At 39.1% G+C, this 26,475-nt stretch overlaps 1 protein-coding gene across 2 annotated transcripts in view; it reads right to left on the minus strand.

The window, feature by feature from the left end:
• The window catches only part of ECPAS (Ecm29 proteasome adaptor and scaffold), a 99,716-nt gene that overhangs the window by 39,985 nt on the left and 33,256 nt on the right, over positions 1 to 26,475 (minus strand). For both annotated transcript variants that reach the window (XM_077769861.1, XM_077769862.1), the window contains 16 exons: positions 23,909 to 23,990; positions 21,640 to 21,759; positions 18,605 to 18,690; positions 18,281 to 18,359; positions 16,447 to 16,496; positions 15,397 to 15,463; positions 15,186 to 15,308; positions 12,893 to 12,996; positions 12,334 to 12,457; positions 11,305 to 11,385; positions 9,895 to 10,117; positions 9,403 to 9,494; positions 6,917 to 7,051; positions 5,865 to 6,027; positions 4,996 to 5,168; positions 3,493 to 3,594 (listed from right to left, as the gene is read on the minus strand). In XM_077769861.1, the coding sequence (XP_077625987.1) occupies positions 3,493 to 3,594; positions 4,996 to 5,168; positions 5,865 to 6,027; positions 6,917 to 7,051; positions 9,403 to 9,494; positions 9,895 to 10,117; positions 11,305 to 11,385; positions 12,334 to 12,457; positions 12,893 to 12,996; positions 15,186 to 15,308; positions 15,397 to 15,463; positions 16,447 to 16,496; positions 18,281 to 18,359; positions 18,605 to 18,690; positions 21,640 to 21,759; positions 23,909 to 23,990 (1,804 nt within the window). The remainder of the gene's footprint in view (positions 1 to 3,492; positions 3,595 to 4,995; positions 5,169 to 5,864; positions 6,028 to 6,916; positions 7,052 to 9,402; positions 9,495 to 9,894; positions 10,118 to 11,304; positions 11,386 to 12,333; positions 12,458 to 12,892; positions 12,997 to 15,185; positions 15,309 to 15,396; positions 15,464 to 16,446; positions 16,497 to 18,280; positions 18,360 to 18,604; positions 18,691 to 21,639; positions 21,760 to 23,908; positions 23,991 to 26,475) is intronic.

The following is a 26,475-nucleotide window of genomic DNA, read 5'->3' on the forward strand; positions in this document are numbered from 1 at the left end:
GACGTGACGGAATGGAGAATGCAGAGAACGACCTCAACACCATGTTGCACTCTTCACCCTCAGCAGAGAACCACTAAGCAGGGATTTTTAATCGCTGGAAGATGCCATTAACTTTGGGGAAAAGAGCATGGACTGTGAAGCCACATTGATCTTGGGGCAAATTCTACTCAGTCTCACCAGCCACACAAGCATATTTAAACTCTTGAGCCTCAATTTCATGTATAATGGGGGCATAACATCATCAACCACCTCGTCAGGCTGCAAGGAGGGAATGACAATAACATATGTAACATTTCTAGCGGATCCTGATGTGCGGTAACTGCACACCAAATAGCAACCATTATAATGTATTCACTTATTAGCATCTCCTCTTTGCACTCCTAAATTACATAATGTCTGCAAGTCACTCTCCAGTGGTTGAGAAAATGAGAGAATGATAAAGCAAATGTGGTAAAATGTTAAACTTTGTTGTATCTAGATAAAGGGTATATGGGAGTTCTTTATGTTATTCTTACAACTGCACTGTAAGTTTGAAATTGTTTCAAAAATCAAACATTAAAAAAATCCTATACAGTATACACTCAAATTTTTTTAATTCGGTTTAGAAATTTTGACATGTTGGGGCACCTGGGTGGCTCAGTCGGTTGAGCGTCTGACTTCAGCTCAGGTCATGATCTCGCCGTTCATGAGTTCGAGCCCCATGTCAGGCTCTATGCTAAAAGCTCGGAGTCTGAAGCCTGTTTTGGATTCTGTGTCTCGCTCTCTCTCTGTCCCTCCTCCCCTCACACTATCTCTCTCTCTCTCTGTGTCAAAAATAAACATTAAAAAAATTTTAGAAATTTTGACACATTTCACAAGAATGTATCACTGATCAACATGGAACTAGACCTGTCTTAGTTCCTGTTGGGATTTTCCTCTGTTTACTGTAAACTGGAAAAGACCTAAGAATGTGTGGACTAAGAAGAGAATGAAGAACAGAGGGTCCCTATGAGGGACATGGAAATAGTGACCTCTGGGAGAATTTGGCACACACACCACAGTGCAGCCATTCCTAAGCTCAGTCAACTAATACTCTTGTCTCGATGAAGGCGTCAAGTGCTGATATCAGAGGCTTCCGACTCTGAGGAAAAACAATTTCCAAGACTTCAGTTCTATAGCTTTCCTGGTCAAAGCTTCTTTGGCAATTCTAAGCAGAGAAAAAGTATCTCAATATAGAGGATCCTATATAGTAAGGATTCATTTTATGTGCCTTTTTTCACACATTTTTCCTATTGTTACTAAGAACATAACTGGCATTACAAACAAAAACAAAATTCTTTAACTCCATTTGTAAATGATAGGATAACCAGACTTTGCTTTAAATATTCCAGAAATAGGAGCACATGGGTGGCTTAGTCAGTTAAGTGTCTAACTTCGGCTCAAGTCATGATCTCACAGTTTATGAATTCGAGCCCCATGACAGGCTCTGTGCTGACAGCTCAGAGCCCGGAGCCTGCTTCAGATTCTGTTTCCATCTCTCAAAGAAGTCAAAAGAATAATAATATAATAAATCCCCATGTACCTGTTTTTATTTCATCTCTTGATCCATTCTTTATTTCTGGAATATTTAAATATATCTTTAGAATGTTTATTTATATTTCAGAGAGAGAGAGAGAGAGAGAGAGAGAGACAGAGCATGAGTGGGGGGAGAGGCAGAAAGAGGGAGAAAGAATCACAAGCAGGCTTTCCATTGTCAATGCAGAGCCTGATGTGGGGGTTCAGTTTCATGATCCATGAGATCAGGATATGAGCTGAAATCAAGAGTTGGACGCTTAACCCACTGAGCCATCCAGCTACCCCTTTCTCACCATTCTTACATAACTTTAAACTCTCTATCACATTTCTAGTTTTTCATATGATCTCTATACTTCTAAACTCTTAAAAAATACCTTCAATAGCAAGTTAATAATCCAGACAAACCTTCATTTATTTAAATAAAACTAGAAGAGGGGCACCTAAGATGGCTCAGTTAAGTGTCCGACTCTTGACTTCAGCTCAAGTCATGATCTCACTATCGTGAGATGGAGCCCCACATCAGGATCCATGCCAACGTGGAGCCTGCTTAAGATTCTCTCTCCCTCTCAGCCCCTCTCCCCCGCTTGTGACTTCCTTTCTCTCAAAAATCAATCAAACTAGAAGAAATCCACCTCTCCCATAATTTTTTAAAAAGAAAATGATAAGAAAGCAGACACTGTAAGCTTTTCCCCAAGTGGTTACAATGTCAATGACACCAAGGAGAACCTAATGCGAGTATAATTCATGCTCAAAAAAATTCACATTAAAAATACTGTATTATTGGGGCACATGGGTGGCTCAGGTGGCTAAGCCTCCGACTTTGGGTAAGGTCATGATCTCACCATTCCAGAGTTGGAGCCCTGTGTTGGGCTCTGTGCTGACAGCTCAGAGCCTGGAGCCATTTCAGATTCTGTGTGTGTGTGTCTCTCTCTGCCCCTCCCCCACTCATGCCCTGTCTCTCTCAAAAAAAAAAACAAACACTTAAAAAAAAATTTTTTTTTTTTAAAATAGTGGATGATTCCAGAGACCGGGATCCTAACAGTGGCTCTGTCACTCGGGCCTTAGTCCTCACCCCAACCTGCTTCCTGCCTCCCTGCCTTCCTTCCAGTTCCAAAAGCAACCTCACCTCCAAAAACTTCACATGAGTCTCCCAGACAGAGGTACTCACAGCCTCCTTTGTGATTCCCCTGGCTTACATGCAAATGTCTCTTCATTCAGTTCCTCTTCCCACATTTACTGAGGTCCTACTACTACCAATCACACTGCCAGGCACTTGTTTCATAATGGGATCAAAACAGACTTTGCTTCAGTCTAGTGGGCAATTAGAAACTGTGATAAATGCTGTGAAGAAAAAGCTTGGAGAATCATGAGAGCCCAATAAATGAAGAATCTACTCTTGTCTGATGGCTTTTCAAGGGGCTCAGCACAACCCAAGAAAGAAAGTATTAGTCTTTAAAAACCTCAGAGCAAAGAAGGACAAAGAGGCTGGTGTACAAAAATGTGAGTAAGTGAGGAGAATCAAGCCTAGATGAAGATCCATATCAGGCCTTGTTAAGATTCACAACACAGGGCTAGCAGCTGCCTGCTTGTCAGTCCCCAACTACCCTAGAAATTTATCCAGAAGGCAGAAGCTAGGCCATCCAACTCAAGAGCAACTGGAAAACCAGCATCTACTTCCCACATCTAGTTGACTAGGTAAGTCTCCTACCCTCAATGCACCGGGCTTTACTCAATAATTATGAGGAAAGGACTTTCCCACATAGGTGATTCAGTCAATGCTATGCCTCCCAAGGTGGTAAGCCCAAGGCTGGTACTCAATAAGTACTTGGTGAATAAATGAATAAAAGTTTAATTTAAAATCCCATAGCATACAAAACCCCAGCTAAAAAAAAGATGCCTTTGTCTGAATAACTAACAATCAGACAGCAATATAAGTACCTCTACAGAGTCCATCAGACCTTGCAAGAGGAGTTTCTGGTGAGGAAAATCTCCATCCCCAACTGGAAAATATCCCAGTGTCTGGATTGCTCGTTCTTTCATCTAGGAGAACAGAAAAAAATTTTAAACAAAGTACATAATAGCTTTATCCCAGAGCAGTGTTTCCAAAATGAGAAGACAGGGAGGAGTAGGCTGGCTAAAGCACTTATGCATGCAAGTTTCTGTTTAAAAGTATCCAATTTTTACAGAATTATGTCTATAAGACACTGGAGGTAGAAAGACATAAAACTGAGTTCATGAAGGGTCTGTGGCTGCAAAAGAAGAAAGAAGAAAGTCTCTAAGCAGGTTTATTATCCTTCAAACTGTTTATAAATGTAGGTCTGGGCCCGGGGAGCCTAAGATCCAGTCACAACTTGACCATTTTAGCAGCCTTTACAGGTATGTAACCTTAGGCAAGATACTCCATCTCTCTGTGACTCTATTTCCTCATCTGGGAAAACAGAGATGATAACTGTACCTACTTCACTAGACCTTATGGAGAATTCAATTAATCAACGTTATGCGGAGCTCAGCATACCCCTGGCACATTGCAGGTGCTCACCAAGGGTTGGTAATCACTAATTGGTTAATAAAGGCTAACAAAGGGGCGCCTGGGTGGCTTAGTCCGTTAAGCGTCTGACTTTTGCTTAGGTCANAAGAATGAGATTATGGGGGCGCCTGGGTGGCTCAGTGGGTTGAACATCTGACTCCTGATTTGGGTTCAGGTCTTGATCTCACAGTTTGGGAGACAGAACCCCGAGTCAGGCTCTATGCTGACAGTGCAGAGCCTGCTTGGGATTCTCTCTTTCCTTCTCTCTCTCTGCCCCTCTCCCACTCTCTCTCTCAAAATAAATAAACTTCAAAAAAAGGGATAAGATTATGTATCAGATTTGTAGTAAACTGATTTATCTGCTCATTAAATCATATTATACTTCAACGCTGAGGTGCTCTGATCACAAATACATTGTTTTAAAATTTATGAAAATGTTTCTCTGAAACTAAAAATGATAAATACCCTTCTCCTCAGATATTACACTACTTACTAATGCCCAGACTTCTTAAAACCAAATCGACTGTCAGAGATTAAGATTTAGACTTGGTCTAAAATTACAAGCGTGATAAAACTATTTAACACTACAAACGTGATAAAACTATTTAACACTTTATTATCCACTGTCTGCAGGACAAAAGAATTACCTGATGAATTTAGTTCTTTACCCAAATCCTAAGAGTTATGGGCCTAAGTTGGAGCAGTTGGGCCAAATGGTGCAGGCACAAAAGCTGAACAAAATCACCCCTAACTCAAAATTAAATAGTCACCTAGACTTCCTGTATCATTCTCTTTTATATTATTAAATCCTTCCTCCAGCTGCACCATCCTCTATCCTCATTACAACTGTGTTTTTGCTCATTTGTGTATCTACGAATAGAATTTCAGAAAGGAAGGGAAAAGAAGAGACTTGCCTTATTGGTTTCTTTACTGGAGGGTATTCTATTCAGTAAGCTTTCTACAAGATGCAATTTGGTAAAGCCAGATCCCTCACTCGGGATTGGGAGGGGACCGTTTCTGCCAATTTCACCCAGGGCTGTACAGGCAGCAATTGCCAGAAGGGGCGATGTACTGTCCAAAAAGGAGCCTGAAAGCACAATGAGACAAAACCGACAAGAATACACTATTGCTCTTGGGGTCCAGGGCAAGCAGCAAGGTACTCAAGACTGTTTTACAGAGAGCAAAACAAATTAAAGTCTACATTTCCCTCTAGCTGATAATTTGTTAGCATTTACTCCGTAATAAAACAACATGAAAATTAGGTAGACAGCACTGTCCTCTTGCAAATGTTGAAAGTTTTTCCCATGAGGGAGTATCATCTCCGTCATACTGAAACTTATATATAGGAAAAAACACACAGAAAAACTAGAATACTTTCATTGCTATTAAAAACACAGAATTTATCCAACATTAAGTAAGGTTTTGTGGAAAGGACTCGAAAGTGCAATGCTACAGGGGCACCTGGGTGGCTTAGTCGGTTAAGCGTCTGACTTTCGCTTAGGTCATGATCTCGCGGTTCGGGGGTTTGAGCCCCACGTCGGGCTCTGTGCTGACTGCCAGCTCAGAGACTGGAGCCTGTTTCAGAGTCTGTGACTCCCTCTCTCTCTGACCCTCCCCTGCTCATGCTGTCTCTCTCTCTCTCTCCTAGAAATAAATAAAACATTAAAAAAAAAAAAAGAAAGAAAGAAAGCGCAATGCTATAAAAAGAAGCTAAAATGCAGTATTAGGTTTTAGCCTAATTCAGGACCCACGGCACGCAAGTCGGCATGAGCACGTGCATCACCTATGGTCTCCGCGGCGCTCTGAATCAGCTCCTCCTGGCCAGGCAGGAAATCGGCATTGGTCTCCACGTCTTCTTGTTCCGCCATTCTCATCTTCTTCTTAGCCAAGTATCTTCCTACTGTGAACCCCAATGCAAGCAAGGATCCGTGCTGTATCTCTGGGCTCTGGATTTAACCACACAACAGCGTATGTGTCTGTCACTCTCTCACACATGCAAGAATGCACTGAAATAACTGTGTTTAGTAGAGTTATCTCTCCAATAAAACAAAGGGATCGTCTGAGATTCGACTGAATGCTAATGAACCTGGGGTTTCTAACACTCAAGAATTCCAAGAAGGTAAAGTGGGTCTTGATTTACTTCAAGTAATTCCCTAATCCCACACCCACTCCAGGTCAGGGTAAAGTGGCTCTCCTGCGGGCCCCCTATAGCACCCATATGTTCTTCTAGCTTAGAGCACTTATGTAACTACATCTTCAAGGCTAACTTCTCCCTACTGCCAACAAAATACAATAAGCAGATACTATTTCTAATTGCTAAAACCCCTAAACACAAAGTAGAGATCTGAATGTTTGCAAGCACATGTTTTCTGACAGAACAGGCACAATGAAAGGTGGCAGTAGACAGGGAAGGAAAAAGGAACTAACACTTCTGAGCACCTGGTAGTACTAGGGATGCTCGTGTATTTACTGAATGCCCAGCACCTAAAATTTAGCACCTAGATCAGACACAAGGCACTCAAAGTTGTTGCATGGAATGAATTAATCAATGTATGGCCCACCATCTATCTCACTTACTCTTCACAATCATAAAAGTGCCTTTTAGAAATGAGAAGACAATGACGGGTATGGGGGAGAGGGGAAGGGGGGGTGACGGGCAGGGAGGAGGGCACTTGTGGGGATGAGCGCTGGGTGTTGTATGGAAACCAACATGAGAATAAACTATTAAAAAAATAAAAATAAAAATAAATGAGAAGACAAAACCTAAAAACAGATGCTTTTGGAAAGCTCTGTCATCTTCCCCCCCAAAAAATGAAGATAAAACTGGTAACTTACATGATTGTCTTTTGTAGTCTTTATAAGCTGTTCTATCATTGACTTCAACTCATTTCCCGACACTGTAGATACCACCACAGAATAAAACAACGCTGCCAGTTCACGCATCTCTTCTTTACTGCTATTCATCAGACTCTGAGTGGTTTAAGAAACAAATACATACGTCATACGCAATCATCCTCCTACTGACAACAATACATTATATTGCTCAATCGATTGGTATCTGTGAGAAAATAACACAATAAGGTATTATTTAACATTAAAAACTAAATTATATATCCTGTGCATTTTCATCAAAAATGCAAAATAGAAAACAGAAAGAATACACAAATGATCTAATACAGAGGTCGGGACACCTGGCTGGCTCAGTCGGAGGAGCATCCAACTCTTGATCTCTGGGTCAGGAGTTTGAACGCCATGTTGAGTGTATAGATTACTTACATAAATAAATAAAATTTAAAAATATTAAAACAGGGGTGGACAAATGTTTTCTGTAAAGGGCCAAGTAGGCTTTGTGGGACCTATGGTCTGTGTTGTGACAACTCCGCTCTGCCACTATAATGCAAAAGCAACCACACACCAACAGATAAATGAAAGGATATATATGTTCCAATAAAACTTTATGGATCCTGTAATTCTCAAGTATCAGTAAATGTTACTCATCTTTTGATTTTTTTCAACTATTGAAAAATTAAAACTGAGGTGCCTGGGTGGCCCAGTCGGTTGTGTGTCTGACTCTTGATTCTGGCTCAGGTCATGATCCCAGGGTCATAAGATTGAGCCCCGCATTGGGCTCCATGCCGAGTGTGGAGCCTGCTTGAAACTCTCTCTCTTTCTGCCCCTCCCCTGCTTGCTCATACACATTCTCTCTCTCTAAAAAAATAATTTTTAAAAAAGTAAAATATAAAAACCATTCTTGGCTGGCAGGCCATACAACAGGAGGCAGGCTGATCTGGTACACAGACCACAGCTCACTGACCCCTGATCTACATGATCAAAAGTCAAAAACCCTGACACCATTTTACAGTCAGCAAACAGTCATAAGGAATAAAAAAATCTTTTAAGCCAGAAGCAATTTCATGAGACCAGATTTTCCAGAAAAGCGCAAAACTCACACCTCTTGGTATATTACATTCGTGCTTTCACACTAAGAGATAATCTCTACATTTTACCATAATTCAAGTTTCATTTTCCAAAAAGACTGCATTATGTAGCACCAAGTGGTATATGAAATTGTATGAGCTATACCTATACTAAAAAATAAAATGTTTCACTGTTTCAGTAAAATTCAAATTTAACTGAGCATCTTGAATTTTTATTTGCTAAACTGGCAAGGCTTTTGGTGTGTGCATGGGACGAGAACGCTCTCCTACGCAGCTGGTGGGAATGCACACGGCACCGCTCACATGGAGGATGCCCGGTATCCATCAGAATTGCTAAAGCCTATGTCCTCGATTCCACTTCTAGGGAATCCATCTAAAAAATACTTTCTTACATTCAAAATGATGGACTGTACACTGCAGCAGACTGGACGTACCCTAAATGACCATCGGTGAGCCTCTGGAATAAGTTATGGCACATTCATATAATGGAAAAAACGAAGCAGTTACAGAGGACATCCTCTCTAGTTCTATAGGGATACCTCCACATTCTAACTTTAAGTGAAAGAAATAAGGAACAAAATGGCGTGAGAATTTAAATAAAAACTTGAAACAACAAACATAATAAAACAGTGCAAAAACTATGCAACTCTTGTGTAAAAGAAGGAAAAAACTTTAAAATGTTTATTTTCATCTGTGTGTATATGCATAAGTATACTCTAGGAAGTATACCATATGTAAATAACTGATGACCTATGTATGTGTCAGGTGAGAGGAGAAGGGGCAGGAAGTAGGGAGATTTGGGTAGGTGGGAGCCAGTTACAAAAAGGAGACAGTTTACATATTTTTTAAATGATCTATTATTCCACTATCATAAGGCAACCGGTTTATTTATTTATTTTGAGAGTGAGAAAGAGAGAGGCAGAGAGTGGCAGAGAGAGGAGAGGGAGGGAAAGAGACAGAATCCCAAGAAAGCTCCTTGCTGTCAGTGTGGAGTCTGACACAGGGCCTGACATGGGGCTTGAACCCACGAACGTTGAGATCAGCACCTAAGATGAAATCAAGAGTAAGACGCTTAACTGACTGAGCCACCCAGGTGCCCCACGTATTTTTTATATGAACTACAAATCTTTTAACTTTTAAAACAGAAATATATATATATATATATATATAATTTTTTAATTTTACTTATATGACTCTCAATTCACCTCTCTCACCTAGATGGATCACTGGATCTACATGCTTCCTAGGAAGTATTTGGTAACAGAGTTTTCAAAATGACCCAAAGGTAGGAAAGGTCATAGGAACACCGGTAGAAAGGTGAAATTATAAGACTAAAGTGAAAAATATACAGAATCAGAGAAATGTACATGCACAGGAATGTACCTTTATCCATTCTGTTTTGTCTACAAATTTGGCAGCCAATTTTTCTGGATACACAGAGACAGCTTCCAGTAGACAGTACATGACTGGCAAACCTAAGTAAGGCAGAATTCGGAACCATTTTAGGTTCGAGAAAAGTGGTAAACACATAGGGTTCACATAACTTCCTTTAAAGTATAAGGCATGGGAGGCATTCCCCAGTTCTACAAAACAAAAATCAACTTAAATACAGTATGTGATTCAATAGCAAACTTCCAGACAGAGTATCTATAAAAAGATACACTGTTCTTCATACCCACTTCCAAAGTAAAAACATCTTTTGTTAGCATTTCTTCCAGAGAAGAGTAACTGTGCATCCAGGATGCAGCAATTAAGTTTAGAAGAGACAAAGACTAATGTTCAGGTCCAGCAGTGAAGAGAGAAAACAATTTTGCTATAAATTCTTAGCTGAGTTTACAATTAGATTTTTGCCTCAGCGCTTCACCACCTGCCTACCTCCGACACCTGCCAGCAGCTGCTGCAGCAGGCCAATGTAGATCTGAACAGGGTTCGTCTCTCCACTCTTGGAAGAAGAGGAGGATGTCGCCTGGCTGCCTGACATCAAAGTCCGTATGTAGCGTCCGATGGCTGGGGCGTGATCTTGCATATCGGCCAAGCTCTGGGAGGTGGGCACCACTCCTGCACTGTGCGCCAGGCACGTGCGCAAGTACAGGACTATCTGAAAGCAGAAGGCAGAAAGAAAAGCAGGCAAGCTCCTCAAGAAGTCAGTGCGGGAGGGTGGGCAGCAAAAGGGCACTTTCCTAGCTTCACTTCCCTGCCCTCCCTCATAAAGCTTTTCGACAATCCTCACAAAAGCTGGAAAACATGACTCAGTACGTTAACTGAAATTACCATAATGGAACACAGTTTACATAACAAGCTTTTATAAATCCAAAGAGTGTTTTTAGTGGAGTTTAATGGAGTTAAAATGCAAACTCAACTTTTTTAAAGTCTAAACAATTCCAACAAAAACTGTTATTTTTTAAAAGACATGTGGGGGTGTGTGAGAGAGAGAGAGGAAGAGAGAAAGAGAGACGGAGCAGAAACCTGGGACAAACCATCTATTCCTGGAGAATTCCAGTTGTATACAACCTCTACCAACATAAGAATTTGGGAAAATGGGTTCAAATCACCTACAGAAGAGTAAGAGACAACACTATAAAAACTGGTGATATAAACTGGCTACCAAGGAGTCCTCTGGAAGTTCTTTCCTTGAGAGCTAAAATAGGACAAGTGGCAATTCCACTGTGGGTATTCATTCGTTCCTACTCACTCTGAACAAGATTATCTCCTGTCATTTAATCAGTGCAAGTAACAGATAACCCAAACAACCTCAGAATATTGTTGGCTTTAAAATTCCAATCTAATTTGCTTTAATAATTTGCTGTGAAATCACACCAGCAATCAATGCAGAACACCCAGTCCCTCCACAAAGACAATCTCACTGAGCTGAATATACTTCAACTTCACCATGAATTAAAATAACACCAATTACCAACGGGCGCCTGGGTAGCTCAGTCAATAAAGCATTTAATCCTCGATTTTGGCTCAGGGCATGATCGCACAGTTTGTGAGATTGAGCCTCGCATCAGGCTCTATCCACTGATAGCATGGAGCCTGCCTGACATTCTCTCTTTCCCTCTCTCTCTCTGCCCCTCCCCTGCTCATGCTCTCTCAAAATAAATAAACTTTTAAAAACTTTAAATAACTAAATAATAAAATAATACCCATTACACCAAACACTGGTTTTCTAAAGAACAACCTGGTGAAAAACAATGACATGACCCTATGGGTTTATCTCCTTGGGTGTGCCATCATCTTTCAGGATGTGGAGAGAGAGAAAATGGAAATCGACCCCAGTCCTACCTCTCCAAAGGCCGCTGGGTTAAATGGGAGGACAGTGGTCCCAGTCATGTACTTGGCTGGAGTTTTCATTCGATGGGAAGCCTAATAAAAATAAAGCAAAAACAAACACTATTACTAAAAAATGGAGTATGTGTGCCCCTCCTCAATTCAAACATAACTGTATTTCTAACTATATTGTTGTTTGCTAGAGTTTTTTCTAGTCACAGCATTTTTCCATCAATCATGCTGACTGCACATGTTCCCTCAAACCCTAAATGACAGCCTTTTTTCCTGGCTTTTCTCTCCTTTTCCCCTGGCATATATGCTGCTTGTTTAAAAAGAGTAAATTGCTCCAGACATCTACTAACAGTCACCTCGGGCCACTGCAGGCCAGTTATTGTCATTACTAATGGAGCAGGAGGAAAATATGTGCACAAAAGCATCTTCTGACCACAAATCTGACTGTGCTACAGAGAATCATGGCTACTTAGTCCTGACCTCCAACTCCCTTAAGATGTCTGTCTGAGCAGAAAGCTAGGACCCCCAGCGTGCTCAAAGAAACACTGACGTAAAAAGAGGGACAGGATCAGGACTAGGGGTCACTACAGCCAACACTGTGTCTGATCCGCCAGCAGAGACAACTGTGCACACGTGGGAGGTTTGCAAAAGCAGACGTGATGTCTTCCTATGATCACAGTGGAAAAAATCTGAACTGTTCCCTAAAGCATTCTTAAACTTATGGTTCTTAAAAAAGGAGACCTACGTTTAAGCATGTCATACCAAGGGGAAAATTTTTAAACCTAGCCAGAATGTTGAAGAGCACAAAAGGAATTCTAAGTAATTCAGATCAGGGCAAAACAGATCAATTTTGAGAATTACATTTTCCTCATTTTGTATTTTCTTCCTCTACTGTAAATATTAACATTTCTAGAAACCTTACTACTATTCAACATTTAGTAATAACATTTCAATATATTACCTAAAAATGCATGTTTATTTTTATCATTCACTATACGACCCACACTAATTTTCTGAAGTTAAATGCCATACCTTTTCTTGAATATAATACACCATTTCTGGGAAAGAAGGCATCTGCTTAGAAGCATTTTCCTTTCTGTTTCTACCAGGAAGACATCTTAATACACGCTGTGCCTCTCCATGAACTTCTTCTCGTCTTTCAGAAAGACAAGTAAAAATAAAAAATAAATTCCAATAATAGCAGAATGATCATTCAATGATTAAGAACAGCAATTATATTTGACAGCTGGGGTTCTGAGAAAATGTCTTAAATATATTCTTGGCTATCTAAGCAAATAGTCATAAAATACAATGCAAGAAATTACTTCTTTCTGGAAATATCTTGAGATTTGAAGAGATAAGTGGCTTACACAGAAATAAACAAGATGGGGTATATAACTACAGGTCTGTATCATATCAAGGGCCATATTTTCAACTCTTTAGTAAACTGCTTCTAAATTCCATAGACCAACATTAAGAACAATATAAATTTTAGTAATATAATTTTAGTAATAATATCGTAGTAATATAAATTTTAGTAATAATAATTTTAAATGAACCCAAATTCAAAATAACACCTTTTGAAACTTACGGATCTCCTGCAGCTAGTAAGAGCAAATATCTGGATGGTATATGATCTGAGGGAAACACCGTGCTAGCAAATTTCACAGCCACCTGTCGAACTTGAACTTCAGGCTATTTGACACACAAATTCACGCACACACAAACACATACAGATTAAAAAAAAAAAAAGAACTCAATTACCAACAATTCATTCTAGTCAAGATAAGTCATCTTAACTGTAAACAATCAAAATTGAAATTGCTACTTTAGGAAGTATGTTTAAATACATAAAGACAAATCATGTGTTGAAAATCTTTAATCAAGTTGTTTAAAAGTTCTGGAAAGTGACATCACTTAAAAAGTACTCTTATGATCTAAAAGGACCCTCCAAGTAAAGCAGGAAGACCCATCAAAACCACACACAGCCAGAGAATCTCTCTATACATGCATATCCTCAGCCCAACTTTGGGACCAAAGTCACTGCAAACAGTTTCTGGCCATCACCTCTGCTTCCCCAATTCTCAAGTCACATGAATGAAATTAAGACACTCTGCAAGGTACACAAAGAGATGTTACTTGGAATCTCTACAAATTTGAAGCAAAATATCTCCCAAGTCTTTCAGATTAGCTCTAATTAAAATGGACTCCAAAGCAGTTTCAACCACATAAACATATTCAATTAACCTAAACAGATTAATTATCTGTGAATACAAAGTTCAACCAGAGAAGCAGTTGAAGAATCTTTATTCTCATGGACTTCACCTGTCCCCAGGTCCTTCCCTTAGTCACAAACCTAACACAGCGAGAGGAGAGAGATATTAAGAAACAGATCCTGATTTCATTCTTTCTCATTGCCATGCAGTATTCCATCGTATAGATAAACCATGTGTAGCAACATGGATGGAACTTGAGGGTGTTATGCTAAGCAAAATAAGTCAGGCAGAGAAGGACAAATACCATATGTTTGCAAGCATAGGAGGATTAGGAGGAACTTAATGGAGGACCATGGGGGAGAAGAAGGGGGGAAATAGTGGGGGAGAGAGGGAGGGAGGCAAACCATGAGAGACTCTTGAATGTTGAGAACAAACTGAGGACTGATGGGAGGGGAGGGGGATGATGGGCATGGAGGAGGGCACTTGTGGGAATGAGCACTGCGTGTTATATGGAAACCAACTTGACAATAAACTATTTAAAAAAAGAAAGAAAGAAAGAAAAGAAACAGATCCTGTCCTAGTCATTCAGGTATTCTTGCTCTTTAGCATTCCTTGAGCTACAATAAAGAGCAATGATATTAAGGACCAGTTCATATGATTTAGCCTACAGTCTGGCTGCTTTAGGTGTAGTCTGAGAAAAGAATACAAATTAGCTTTGCTTTAATAATACTGTTACATGATTTGATCTGTGTAGGTATAATCAGCACCCACATGTCTTATACAAGCATGCATCCTTGTAAGGTTACCAGGGAAAGTCTTAAGTATTCTAATGAGTCTCTAAAAAGCCTGTACTTCTTTGTCCACAATATATGACTATGAACCATGTACAAGTGCATCTGATAATGGAACTCTATATACAATAATTTTCTTGAGTATATATAATAATCCTGTCATAATTCAAAAGAAACCAGAGACCTTTCTGAACCTTCAGTAATTTCCTCAATATGAAATATTAAATATACCAGCCAAATTTCAGTAGGACACAACATATTAATCATACCAATACTTTTTGACATCATTCCCTCTTCTGATCTCCCTTTCTACTCCTAGAAATGGAGGACAAAGAACTGACTGCAACAAATACATATTATTTTTTACTGCACATTACGTATTGTATATACATATGTACATATACTCAAAATTCCTTACAAACAGCCATGATGGCTAAGTAAAGTCTAGAAGCAAGAAGAGTATGTGTGATGGTACTGGCTTACTTCCTACAGGCTCGTTTTGATGCATAAAATTTGTCTTTCTTTCCTTCTACTTTTCCCCCAGTGTTAGCCACAGACCTCCACCCCAGTGGACTGTAGGGCTCAACTACGAGGTAAGACAGAAGACTTTCAACCTGAAGAACACGACATTAAGAACAGTTCCCCAACTTGAAAGGCTGTAAACATAAAGCCTCTGTGTAGATCACCACTCCTTCTTCCCTAAAAGCAGATTCCCATCACAAAGAATGAAAAATCAATCATAAAGCACAGCCCAAGTGAAAGCAAGTATTCTTCTTACTTGTCAAGATAGTGAAGGAGAAAAGCAATTCAAATTTTGTTTTTAACAATGTAAAATGTATATACTGCCAACCACTACAGTTCACATGGCTGGACCTACCTTTATTAAGTACGAAGCCACAAGTGCCTCCATGAGAGTTCGCTGTGCTCCCTCCAAAGTACTATAAGCTCCAACCATCATAGATAATGCTTCTTGAATAGCAAGCCGAGTCTCGGGCTCTTCCTATAAATATAATAAAAGTAGCATTTCCTGTCAGGTGTCCAGGTCAGCATCCAAACGGAAAGCAAAAACCTGCCAGGTGTTTCCCTACCTTACACAGGGCTTCAAAAAGCTGCTGCACAAGAGCTATATCCTTAGTGAATAAATGGGGCATTCGACTGTAAGAGAATATAAGGCCACTGTTAAACAATCACACGTTTCCACAGGCTGAAAGAAAATGTAACTAAACACAAATTTTCTTGAATTGCATTTTCATCTCTGAACACAATGTCAGCGTCATTAGATTACCTCCCCAAAGAGCCAAATACTTTTTAAAGTGAATATTTAATTCTTCAGCTGTCTAATCCAAGTAACCCATGATTTCAATACATACTATCCAGATATTCCCTTTACAATATTCTATGCATTCAGTTAACATTTCTGATTTTAATATAAAAAAAAATTTAAAAAGACCAAACTGTTATTTAAACGATAGGCTATCGGACAAGTGCTGTATCAAGGGATTTGGGGTGGCTTTTTTCTGAGCGCCAAAGACCCTTTCCTTGCACAGTACAGCAGAGCAAGACCCAGTCTACACAGGCCAATACAAAACCCACACCATGGACAGAAGCACCACATAGTGCCACTGAAGGTGCTGTACCTCTGTCTCCCTGCTTTGAAATAGAGTGAAGGAAGAGGAAATCAGGAGGAAGTAGAAAAAGGAAATCATAGTAAGCAGAAGAAAATAAATCCACCTTTGGAAACTAGGCCACCCAGAATCATAATATAGCACTGTCAGAAAAGAGAATCAAAGAGATAAACCTTGATGACTGGGATTATAAAGACAGGTCATAAAGCAGCCACAAGAAAGTTAAGATCAATCAAATGTCCCCAGGGTGCAAGAAAAAGTAACCCATCATCACACAATCCAGCTCAAAATCTCATTTCAAGACTACCATTTAATATGGAAACATGCCTTCAAATGTAAATTGAAACGTCTCACATTATTTTCCTACAAGGAAAACATTTCTAGACAACGTATGGCTTAAATACATTTCCTTTCAAAATCAGAACAAATTTATTCTCCATCTATTATTAAATGCCACATAATTTTTCTTAGTTTACCAGCAGGATATCTCTCACTGAAGAAGAGTTTACTCACCTGGAGAGTTTTCCAACAGCTGAATATGCCAATGACAGTAGCTTAGGGTCCTTGAAATTAAGAAGAAAAAAAAGGAACAAAAAACAGACAAAACAAAAAATACAGTAAACGGCAAAACCTTTTTGCTGCAATTACATGCATTATTTTACTCCTTGTTAAACCTGGTCTCACGCTGCCTAACTACAAGATAGTAACATCTGAACAAAACAAACAAAAAAATCTAAACCCAGAACCATCACACTACTAAAAGGAAAAACAAAACAAAACTTTGCATCCCCAACTCACTCCAAAAGGAAAATGCAGAGGTCATAAATGAAAGGGATCTCTTAGCTGTGCTAAGCTCAGGGTATTTTCCACACTATGTAACCTGCAAACACCAAAACTCATCTTCAACACCCTGGGAAAACAGCTTAACTTACCAGAAAATTCACCACTGGTCACACAGACTAGGATCCTCCATCTCTCACCCAAAACTGTAATACGCGGGGGAACAATTACCTAAAAAGCTGCACAATAATAAACAGCTTCCTCTCATATCTTCCATTATAAAAAATTAAAGGGATCATAGTCATCAAGTGAGTGAAGTTTCCTCCTCAGACAAGACAGAATTTTATATCATTTTTATGAAAACCAATAGTCTGACTACTCAAAACAAAGTAACCCCCTGGGAGTTGAAGTTTATACAATTAGCCCAGTGCTCACTCTTCTGTACCTAGATGGACACTCTTACAGATTCATCTGTTGGGAAGACATGCAGGTGCCATCTGGAGGTACAGGGATTGGGGCTCTGTGGTTTTACCTGGCCTCTCTGGTCTATTTTTAAATATACAAATTCTCCCCTAAAAGCCCAAAAGCATTTTTATTTCTACCAACGATCCCAAGCATCTGACTATCCATGCCATAAAAATAACCTGGAAGGTTCCCTAGGCCTCAAAACCATGCAAACACTATTCAAAAAAAGAGAGGAGAGCCACACCCCCAAAACACAACTGCACACAGATGAACGGCTTTTCATTAATAATATCTGTTAATGTGCATTCAGTGCACCGATAATGGTGTATGATCTCCTTTATTCACAATAATCCAATGAAGAGGTGTTATTTTTCTAATCAAGAACAGAGCTCCAAAGATTTTAAGCTACTCATCAAAGAACAAAACTAGAATTCAAACTCAATTCTAACTCCAAATGGCAGAATCTTAATGACAATACTACTGCAAACATGCATTTGTGTGTAGCTCAGACTTAGGAAAACAACGGTAACTGGAGTTCTTAAATCTTACTCTCCTTAGCAAATTCACCTGAACTAAGGAAGACAGCACAGCACGAGGGACACGGCCAGGACAAACAGGATTCAAACCCTCGGTTCCAAGGAAGCCTCATCCTACTGAGCTTAAGGAATCAAAAACTTACTGAATGCATGTTGTTACAGAATCATGAATAGGTTAAAACTCGGCCCTTAAGAATTAACACTATTTCTGAATATAAGCAAATCCAAATAAACATTCTTATGGAAACAAATCATAAAATAAAATTTAATTCTTTCCATTCCATTTTTGCATAGTGCCTAAAAGCAGAATAAAATGCAACTGCTTTTTAAAAAGCGATAAGACCTCTCAAGATTCATATCATTTTTTTTAACACTTGGTTCTAAAAGAAAAAAAAAGAAAGCAAAAGGTGGCAGTAATTTCTGAAATTTATACCACTTCAAGTAAAATGTTAGAAATAATGGAACAATAGCAAACTGTAACTAACTAAATCAACATGTAGACCAGAAATGTGGATAACATTCTAAAATATAAGATGTTAACAATACTTAAAAGACAAGTCACTTACTTCTTTATATTCATTGATTAGCTTGGTCAGGCCATTCAAAAGCATTGGACCTAAGGGCTTAATCTTGATTTCTGGACAACTTTAAAAAAAATAGCACACATACACAAAGCAAGATAAAAATCTCGTTATTATGTATCTTTTCATATGAATACTTAGAATAATTAGAGACACAACTGAAATAAATTAAAATAATCTATTAAAACCTACGATTTTTTTTTAAGATGAGCAAACATGGATTTCTTTCTGGGCAAGAAAGAAATACTTGAAACATCTGATCACTCCAACAGCTTGAAATTTTACAGTCAAATCACTGAAAAAACTTACGTTATACAAATGTGATGCACAAACTGCAGGGATAACGTTCTCAATTTTGAATTTGTATTTGTACCAAAAAGTCCATCATACACCACCTATGAGAAAGGGACAATGTCAACAACATCAACGAATAGCAGCAATTTACCATTTTCAAATATTAGGCTTCAGCAGATCTTGCACACTACCCCTCGTTCTTCAAAATTAATGCAGTTCTTTTTAATATAATCATTTTAGCTCACCACCTTTGGCAGCCAGTCAATCAGTAGCTCTAGTCAATAGTCCATGAAGTACAAACACAAACGGTTGACTTACAAGTCCACAAAGCATGTGGCTCTACCACCAGAAAGCAACAGAGCTCACTGCAAGCCCCTACTCTGCCACTCCGTACCACCCAGGGGACACTGGCAGATAACACTACTTTGGGTGTATCACGTTCCTTAATTACATGTAGTCACTCATTCTGAACAAATTGTATTCAAAGCTTCACAGAAAACACCAAGATTAAAGCACCCTATGAGTGGACAGTCGGGACACAGGTGCTCTGTGTACTGAGCAGTCATTCTAGGTGGCAAAGGAGCAGTAGTCCGTAAGTCTCGTGCAGCATCCAGAAGGATCTGACAGCAAGATCAAAGAAATCCAAACTTCCCAAATGCCTGCTTTTTACGGGAAAGATAGTCTTACACTTCAAAACAAAACAAAACAAAACAAAAACTCCTTACACTGGTTCCTAAAACTACTAGCAGTATTCTGATCTTACTTGAAAATGACACATAACTGAACACAGACCAGGAGTGAGCCTCCGCTGGGTAACCGACAACGCTACGCAAAGTGTTGTGAGATACAAAGAGCCCAGCATTGCTCCCAAGGCACTCGATCGTGTTGAGGGGTCAACATGTACATACGTTAAAAATGATACAGGACAATATATAATCACATGCTATGTTTTGGGAAAAGACGTTTAGAAAATTTATCTGATAATGCTACATTATACAGTATAATATGGTAAAAAAGAAGCAAAAAGAATAATCAGAACACTAATGTTTTGTCTGAAAAAATAAAATTCATGGTGCTTCTATGAGAAGAATTATGCTAGGTGCCTTCATATGTTCAAAATCAAGATGAAGTAACATGTGACTAATTAAAGGCACTGGTATCAGGAAAGAAGAGGCTCACCTGAATGACACCTTGAAGGATTCTGTGACTGACAGGTGGAGAAGAGGGGGGTAGAGCCAATTATGTATAACAGTAATATGCAATCATTAAAAACAGAAATATAACAAAGAATGTGTGTGATGCACAATGAGTCTGTCTCTGAATATACAAAGTTTTAGCTAGATTTATTTTGAAAACACTAAATAACTACAAATAAATTATACACCTACAGGATATCTAGGAATATTCTGTCACAAAATTCTAGCTGCTTATTACATAACATAGTGTTACTACAACCAAATATTCTGAACCAAAATTGTCAAGACACTGTCTGGGAAACAGTGCTTGGGAACACCAATTATAAAACACCAATCATGAAAAAGAAATTAAGTTCTGTGATCATTTTATGTTTAAGGAGACACAAAATAGAATACTTTAAATTTAGTCAAATACCAGAGTTCCAGATATGGGGAATACAAGTTTTATCATCTAGGAGGAGGAAGCAGCAGCCACTGAAACAAAACAGTCTTGGCTTTAAGAGGGAAAGATGGTAAGACAGAAGTCTGTGTCCACCATACAGCGAACACGAAGGAGAGTGTTCTCACTTTGGGACTGAAAGAGAAGAGTGGCAGGAAATGGGAACATTTTTCAGACAGGAGGTAGCAAGCTGGAGTGAGTCCTGAAACATGAGTAGATGTTTACCAGGCTGAAGGGGAAAGGCGAGCTCTGCCAGGTAAAGGGAACATTCTGAGCAGAGATACAGAGCCATGAAAACAGTGTATTTCAAGGGGAACAATCTTTTGTGGAAGCATAAGGTACAGGGTGAGGGGGTGATGAGACAGGAGGCTGGAAGATAAAGAACTTGTAACTTTTCAGCAGTTACTGGGAACGGATAACTGAATGAGTACTAGCCTCTGTGCTCCAAACTTTCTATCAACCTTCAGTCCTTACAACACTGTTATAATGGAGCTATTATTATACCCAGGTTATGGTGAAAATAAAATTTTTTTTAAAAAAAAGGAAAAGCTCTGATGCTGATTTAAGCTCAAAAGCAAGTAACTAATGACAAAATTATAACCAAATCTCTCTATTCCTCAGCTGAGCTGGTCACCACTTGGATAAAAGGTAAGAGCTTTTGCAGAGGGACTTATCCCACACCAACGGAGAGTACAAGGATTTCCAATGCAACAAAACCCTGGTGGCAACAAAGAAAACAGAATGGCTGTGGGCAAGAGGAAGGAAAACAAGATAGAAGATTACTGGAATAACCAAAATAAGAAAGACAGTCTCATTTAACACCAGCATTAAATGTAGGGAGATAAAGACATTAAAAAGCCAGAATCAAGAGGATTTGGCCACTGCCATCACATAGGGGTTGTTTTCCACTTAACTGACTGCTAGAAACTTGGTCACTTGTGAAAAACATTTTTGGAGCACCTGGGTGGCTTAGTTAAGTATCCAATCTTGATTTTGGCTTAGGTCATGATCTCATGGTTCATGGGTTCAAGTCCTACATCAGGCTCTGTGCTGACAGTACAGAGCCTGCTTGTGATTCTCTCTCTCTCTGAAAATAAATAGATAAGCTAAAGAAGAGTAAAAAACAAAAACAAAAACATTTTTGGAGAAGAACAACTCACAAAAACACTAGTTTGAAAGGAAAGTCACCATACATTTAAGCTGAATGTTAGCTATATATAGTACATACCCTACAATAAAATTTTTTAAATACTTCTGCAGCTAAACTTGAAAAAGGAAAAAAAAAGATGGACTCTCATTACTCTTGTTACATACATCAACACATCTCCCAAATAACCATTAATGCAGTTATTTCTCTAATTAAACAGACATAAAAGTTGTAAACAGGCCATTTTTCTCTGGAAAGAACAAATTACCTGAATGTTAGCTGGGAACGTTTCTGCAGCTTGTCTAGAGCGAAGGAGATGGGGGACAATCTTTAACTTGACCCTTGTACTGACTGGGTCCCTCTTCAGCTCTGGCTTCAGAACTGCTCCCTGTTCAAAATATGTTTAATTATAACTCAGTTATTTCAAAATTACTGTGTGCTGAAAAAGTCATGAGAGAGCATCTAAATCAGTAGTCTCTCAAACTTTTGTTTCAAGATCACTTTACACTCTTACAAACTACTGAACACTCCAAAGAGTTTTTGTTTATACTGGAACACCTATCACTATATGCTGTATCTGAAATTAAAACTGAGAAATTTTTACATACTTATTCACTTAAAGTTATATTAACAAACCCATTACATGTTTTAATAACATACTTTAAGAAAATTAACTATATGTTCCCAAACAAAAACTGTAGAGTGGCATCGTTTCATGTTTTTCTGTAAGTATCTGGACTGTCCACCTTAAGAGAAAAGAGTTAGATTCTTTTATCTTCTACATTCAATCTATTATGGTATGTTATTTTGGTTAAATTACATTTAAAAAAAAAAAACCCAGCTTCAAAAAGATATGTAGTTGGAAAATTTGAGGTGGTTTTAGCCTTTTCAGGTAATTGTAGATATTCTTTGACACTATATCAAAACTTAAACAATAGTACCTTAAAGGTTAAAATTTGGATTTGAAACTGTATCACTAAACTTTTGCATTCCACTGAGCCAGCTTGTCCACTGAATGGCTCCCTTAACCTTGTAATGCTTCTTTAACAACACTGGGCATTTGGAAAATACTGGCTCACTGAGCTAAGCAAAAATCTCATTAAAAAGCATTTTTAAAAATCACATGTTAATATCACCACCAGTCTCATCAGGAAAATCTGTAGGTCAGGCTTATGGTGATGGGATTCAAGTTTCCCTAAATTCTAACTCTTGCTTGAAAGTTCAAGTTTTACCACTGGAAATAAGCCATGCTAACTGCTGTTCTTGAAGCCTCATTTCTTCATTTTAGAGAACACATCTGCCATATACCATCTCAATAACCATAGTTGCCCTGTCTACAAGTAAAATAAGTTTTACTGCTTCATCAAAGATATTCTTAAATAAAGCTGAGTTTCTCTCTCTCTCTCTCTTTACCATAAGTGCTGACGGTAAAGAACAGAGTAACTACTAGCACTACTGAGTAACACAGCTCTGGCCGGTGCTAGGACCCCAGCAGTGACACCCACCACTATTTTTGCACCATTAGTACAAATATCAATACAGTAAAAAAAAAAAAAATAAGTCTCCTTATGACCCAGCAAGGGTGCATGGGCCACATTCTAAACACCACAGATTTAATCCAACCCTTTCATTTCCTACATGAAGAATATGAGCCAAGAAAAGCTCTGTAATTAGACAAATTCCTCCTCCCCAGGACATTTATGTGCAGCCACTAAGGACTAGAATCTGGGGGAGGAGGGGGGTGAGCAGGGGGCTCTGAACTCCCAATTCATTGTTCTTTCTGCTACATCACACTCAATTTAACCTAACTGGATATAGTATGATTTTTAAAACAACTATTTATGGTTTAAAAAGCAGTCAAGCAAACAAATAAGCCATCTATGTTTGGATTTGAACCTGAGAACCCTTAGAACTAAACAGAACTTAGGTCATTAAACAAATGTCTTAATTTGAGGCTTCAGAAGAACCCATCTATTACTCTAGATTCTAGACCAGAGGTCAACTAGAGCAATGGCAAACCATGTAGGCCACCATCTTTCTTGATAGGAGTTAAGAATAATGTTTATGTTTTCAAATGATTTTTTAAAAATCAAAAGACTGATATTTCATAATATGTGAATGTTACATGAATCTGAATTTCAGTAACCGTGTAGTTATCCTGGCACACAGCCCTGCTCCTTCAGTTCTGTGCTGCCTACGGCGGCTTCCACGTTAGGGCAAAGTTAAATAGGTGCTGCCTCAGAACCACATGGCCAGCAAAGCCTAAAAAATTTACAGAAAAAGGGTGTGGGTCCCTAATGTAGACAGTGTATCATCATTATTTAAGCACAGGAACTGAAATACCAGATCAAATAAACTAAGTTACCAGAAAATTTTAATCCACCCAGACTAGCATGGCTTAAAATTTCCTACTGTATTTCCTACAGTATGGGTTGAGCTTTAATCAAAATAACTAGGAGGAAAAGTTCAAATACATGGAGCTCGTGCCAACCAAATACTTTTTTATGATTATGGGAGAATAAACCAAAGCAACCTACCTCTTTTGTCTTCAGTGGTATGTCTCCAAGGTATACCTTGTACATCTTATTAATGATGGTAGGATTATTCCAGTCAATCAAGCTACAGAAAGTTTCAACACAGCTTGTTAAAATTATTTTTCTCCCACTTCAATTATTTCAAAAAATACATAGCCCCCATATTTGTTACCACAGGAAAATGTTAGAAATACACAAATGAAATGGGCAACTGACATTGTAGAAGAGAAGAAAAGGGATTAATTTTGATCAAAGTTAGTTTTTAAACAGAAATACATTAAGCATGGGCGCCTGGGTGGTTCAGTTGATTGAGGGTCCAGGTCTGGATTTCAGCTCAGATCATGACCCCACGGTTCGTGAGATGAAGCCCCATATCTGGCTCTGTGTGGAGAGCATGGAGCCTTCTTGAGATTCTCTTTTTCCCTTTCTTTCTGCCCCTCCCTCCCTCACTCTTGCTCTCTCTCTCTCTATCACTTTCGCGCGTTCTCTCTCTCTCTCTCAAAACTAAAGAAATAAACTGGGGCGCCTGGGTGGCTCAGTTGGTTAAACATCCAACTTCGGCTCAGGTCATGATCTCGCAGTTCGTGAGCTCGAGCCCAGCACTGGGCTCTGTGCTGACAGCTCAGAGCCTAAAGCCTGCTTCAGATTCTGTGTCTCCCTCTCTCTCTGCCCCTCCCCTGCTCATGAGCTGTCTCTCTCTCTCTCTCAAAAATGAACGTTGAATAAATAAACTTAAAAAATAGAGTAAGTCACTTATCCCACCCTGATTCAAAAGATTATATCCACAGTTCAATTTGACACCACATGAAAAATTGGACTGCATTCCACTCTCAAGGCCAATGCCATGGAGCAGTTAGGACAGAGGAGAGCTAGACTACACTTGTTCAAAGAGCCCTGAGGCAAGCATCTGTTAAACCATTTGGAAACTCAAAAGTGACAAGGGACAAAAAAATTTATCCATTAAAGCCACACCTAAGAAAACTGCAGCCCCTTCCATTTCTCTTAAATTGTGTCACTATGATTCCTAGCCTCCCTCTCTTCCTTCTCTGTCAGCACACATTTGCAGCTTTATCATCTAATGCTATATAGCAGTCAGGCTGCCATTAGTCACTGAGCTCCTAGGTGTGCCCCACCGGCAGGTGCATCAGAATCGAATGCTGACTGGTGATGGGCACCTGCCCTCTGCAGCAGCCCCTGCCAGTCATTTTACAAACCTAGCAACACTGCATCCTGCATTTCACTTAGGGGTGAGATTTAACAATACTATCTTCTCTCTGCCTTCTGACATTGGTCTGCTTCCAAGCTATGCTATATCTGTGCAAACACAATTTATGATGCTGCTTGGACAGTTTTCTTATCCATCTTTTCTTTCATAGTTTATCAATCTGCCTCTTCCTCGATATCCAAATTCCACTATCCTTGAAGACGTTCTATGATTCTATTTAATTATTCACCTCCATCTTTCCTCCGCTGATTGCTACTAACTAATTCTCAAGCTCCACCTGTTTCCCTTCTATAAATACGTCAGGTATATTTTGACAAAACACACACACATGGCAGTAAAACAAAGTAAAACTTAACAGTAAAACAAACTAAAAACTTAAAGCTAGTAAGGATAATTTTTACTGTACCTTCTATTTTCCTTTTGCCATCTTTCTAGTTTTAGCTTACTGATTACATGTTTGATGTGAAAATTCAGAAACGTATAGAAATGTATAATCGGTACCATATCCCTCTCTATTTCCTTTCAGTAACCACTAGCTTTGGTGTATCTTTTTCTAGACTTCTTTTCTATGCATGTAAAATGGGTAGGTGGGTACAGCAGGTAGGTAGGGAAAAAAACAGATCAATAGAGGGGCGCCTGGGTGGCTTAGTCGGTTAAGCGTCCGACTTTCGCTTAGGTCATGATCTCGCAGTTCGTGGGTTCGAGCCCCGCATCGGGCTCTGTGCTGACTGCCAGCTCAGAGCCTGGAGTCTGTTTCAGTCTGTGACTCCCTCTCTCTCTGACCCTCCCCTGCTCACGCTGTCTCTCTCTCTCTCCCTCTCTCCTAGAAATAAATTAAAAAAAAAAAAAAAAACAGATCAATAGATAGATGGATCACATGCAGAGATACTTCAGGATTTTTCTTCAACAAAATGGGAAAATACCTGCTATATTGTTCTCCACTTACTTTTTACCTCATAAAAATGCCATACTCTTCTTTATAAAAAAATGGACACTTGTTTTAATAGACAAAGCCAAAATTAATTAGGATATGTCTGCACCACACTTATATTTCCAACAATCCAATCTACTACATGGTAAAGAACTCACCAGTTCAAACACAATGCGAAGTTTTAAAGAAAGATTTTTTGATACTTCAAAACCAAATAAAGCCTTTGAAAGAGATACCAGGGAGAGGCGGTTATAAGCAGCATGAAGGAATTTTAGACTTGGGGGAGGGAATATCAAAGTACAGTTCTGTCCAACTTTCTTATTTACAGAGTCCAAGACCTGGTGAGGTTATGAGAGTCTTCCAAACTCAATGAGTGGGAGGCATGACCAGAAGTTAACCAACTGAATCAGAATC

The sequence above is a fragment of the Crocuta crocuta genome, unplaced genomic scaffold, assembly GCF_008692635.1.
Source record: "Crocuta crocuta isolate KB4526 unplaced genomic scaffold, BGI_CrCroc_1.0 scaffold95, whole genome shotgun sequence".
Lineage (NCBI taxonomy): Eukaryota > Metazoa > Chordata > Mammalia > Carnivora > Hyaenidae > Crocuta > Crocuta crocuta.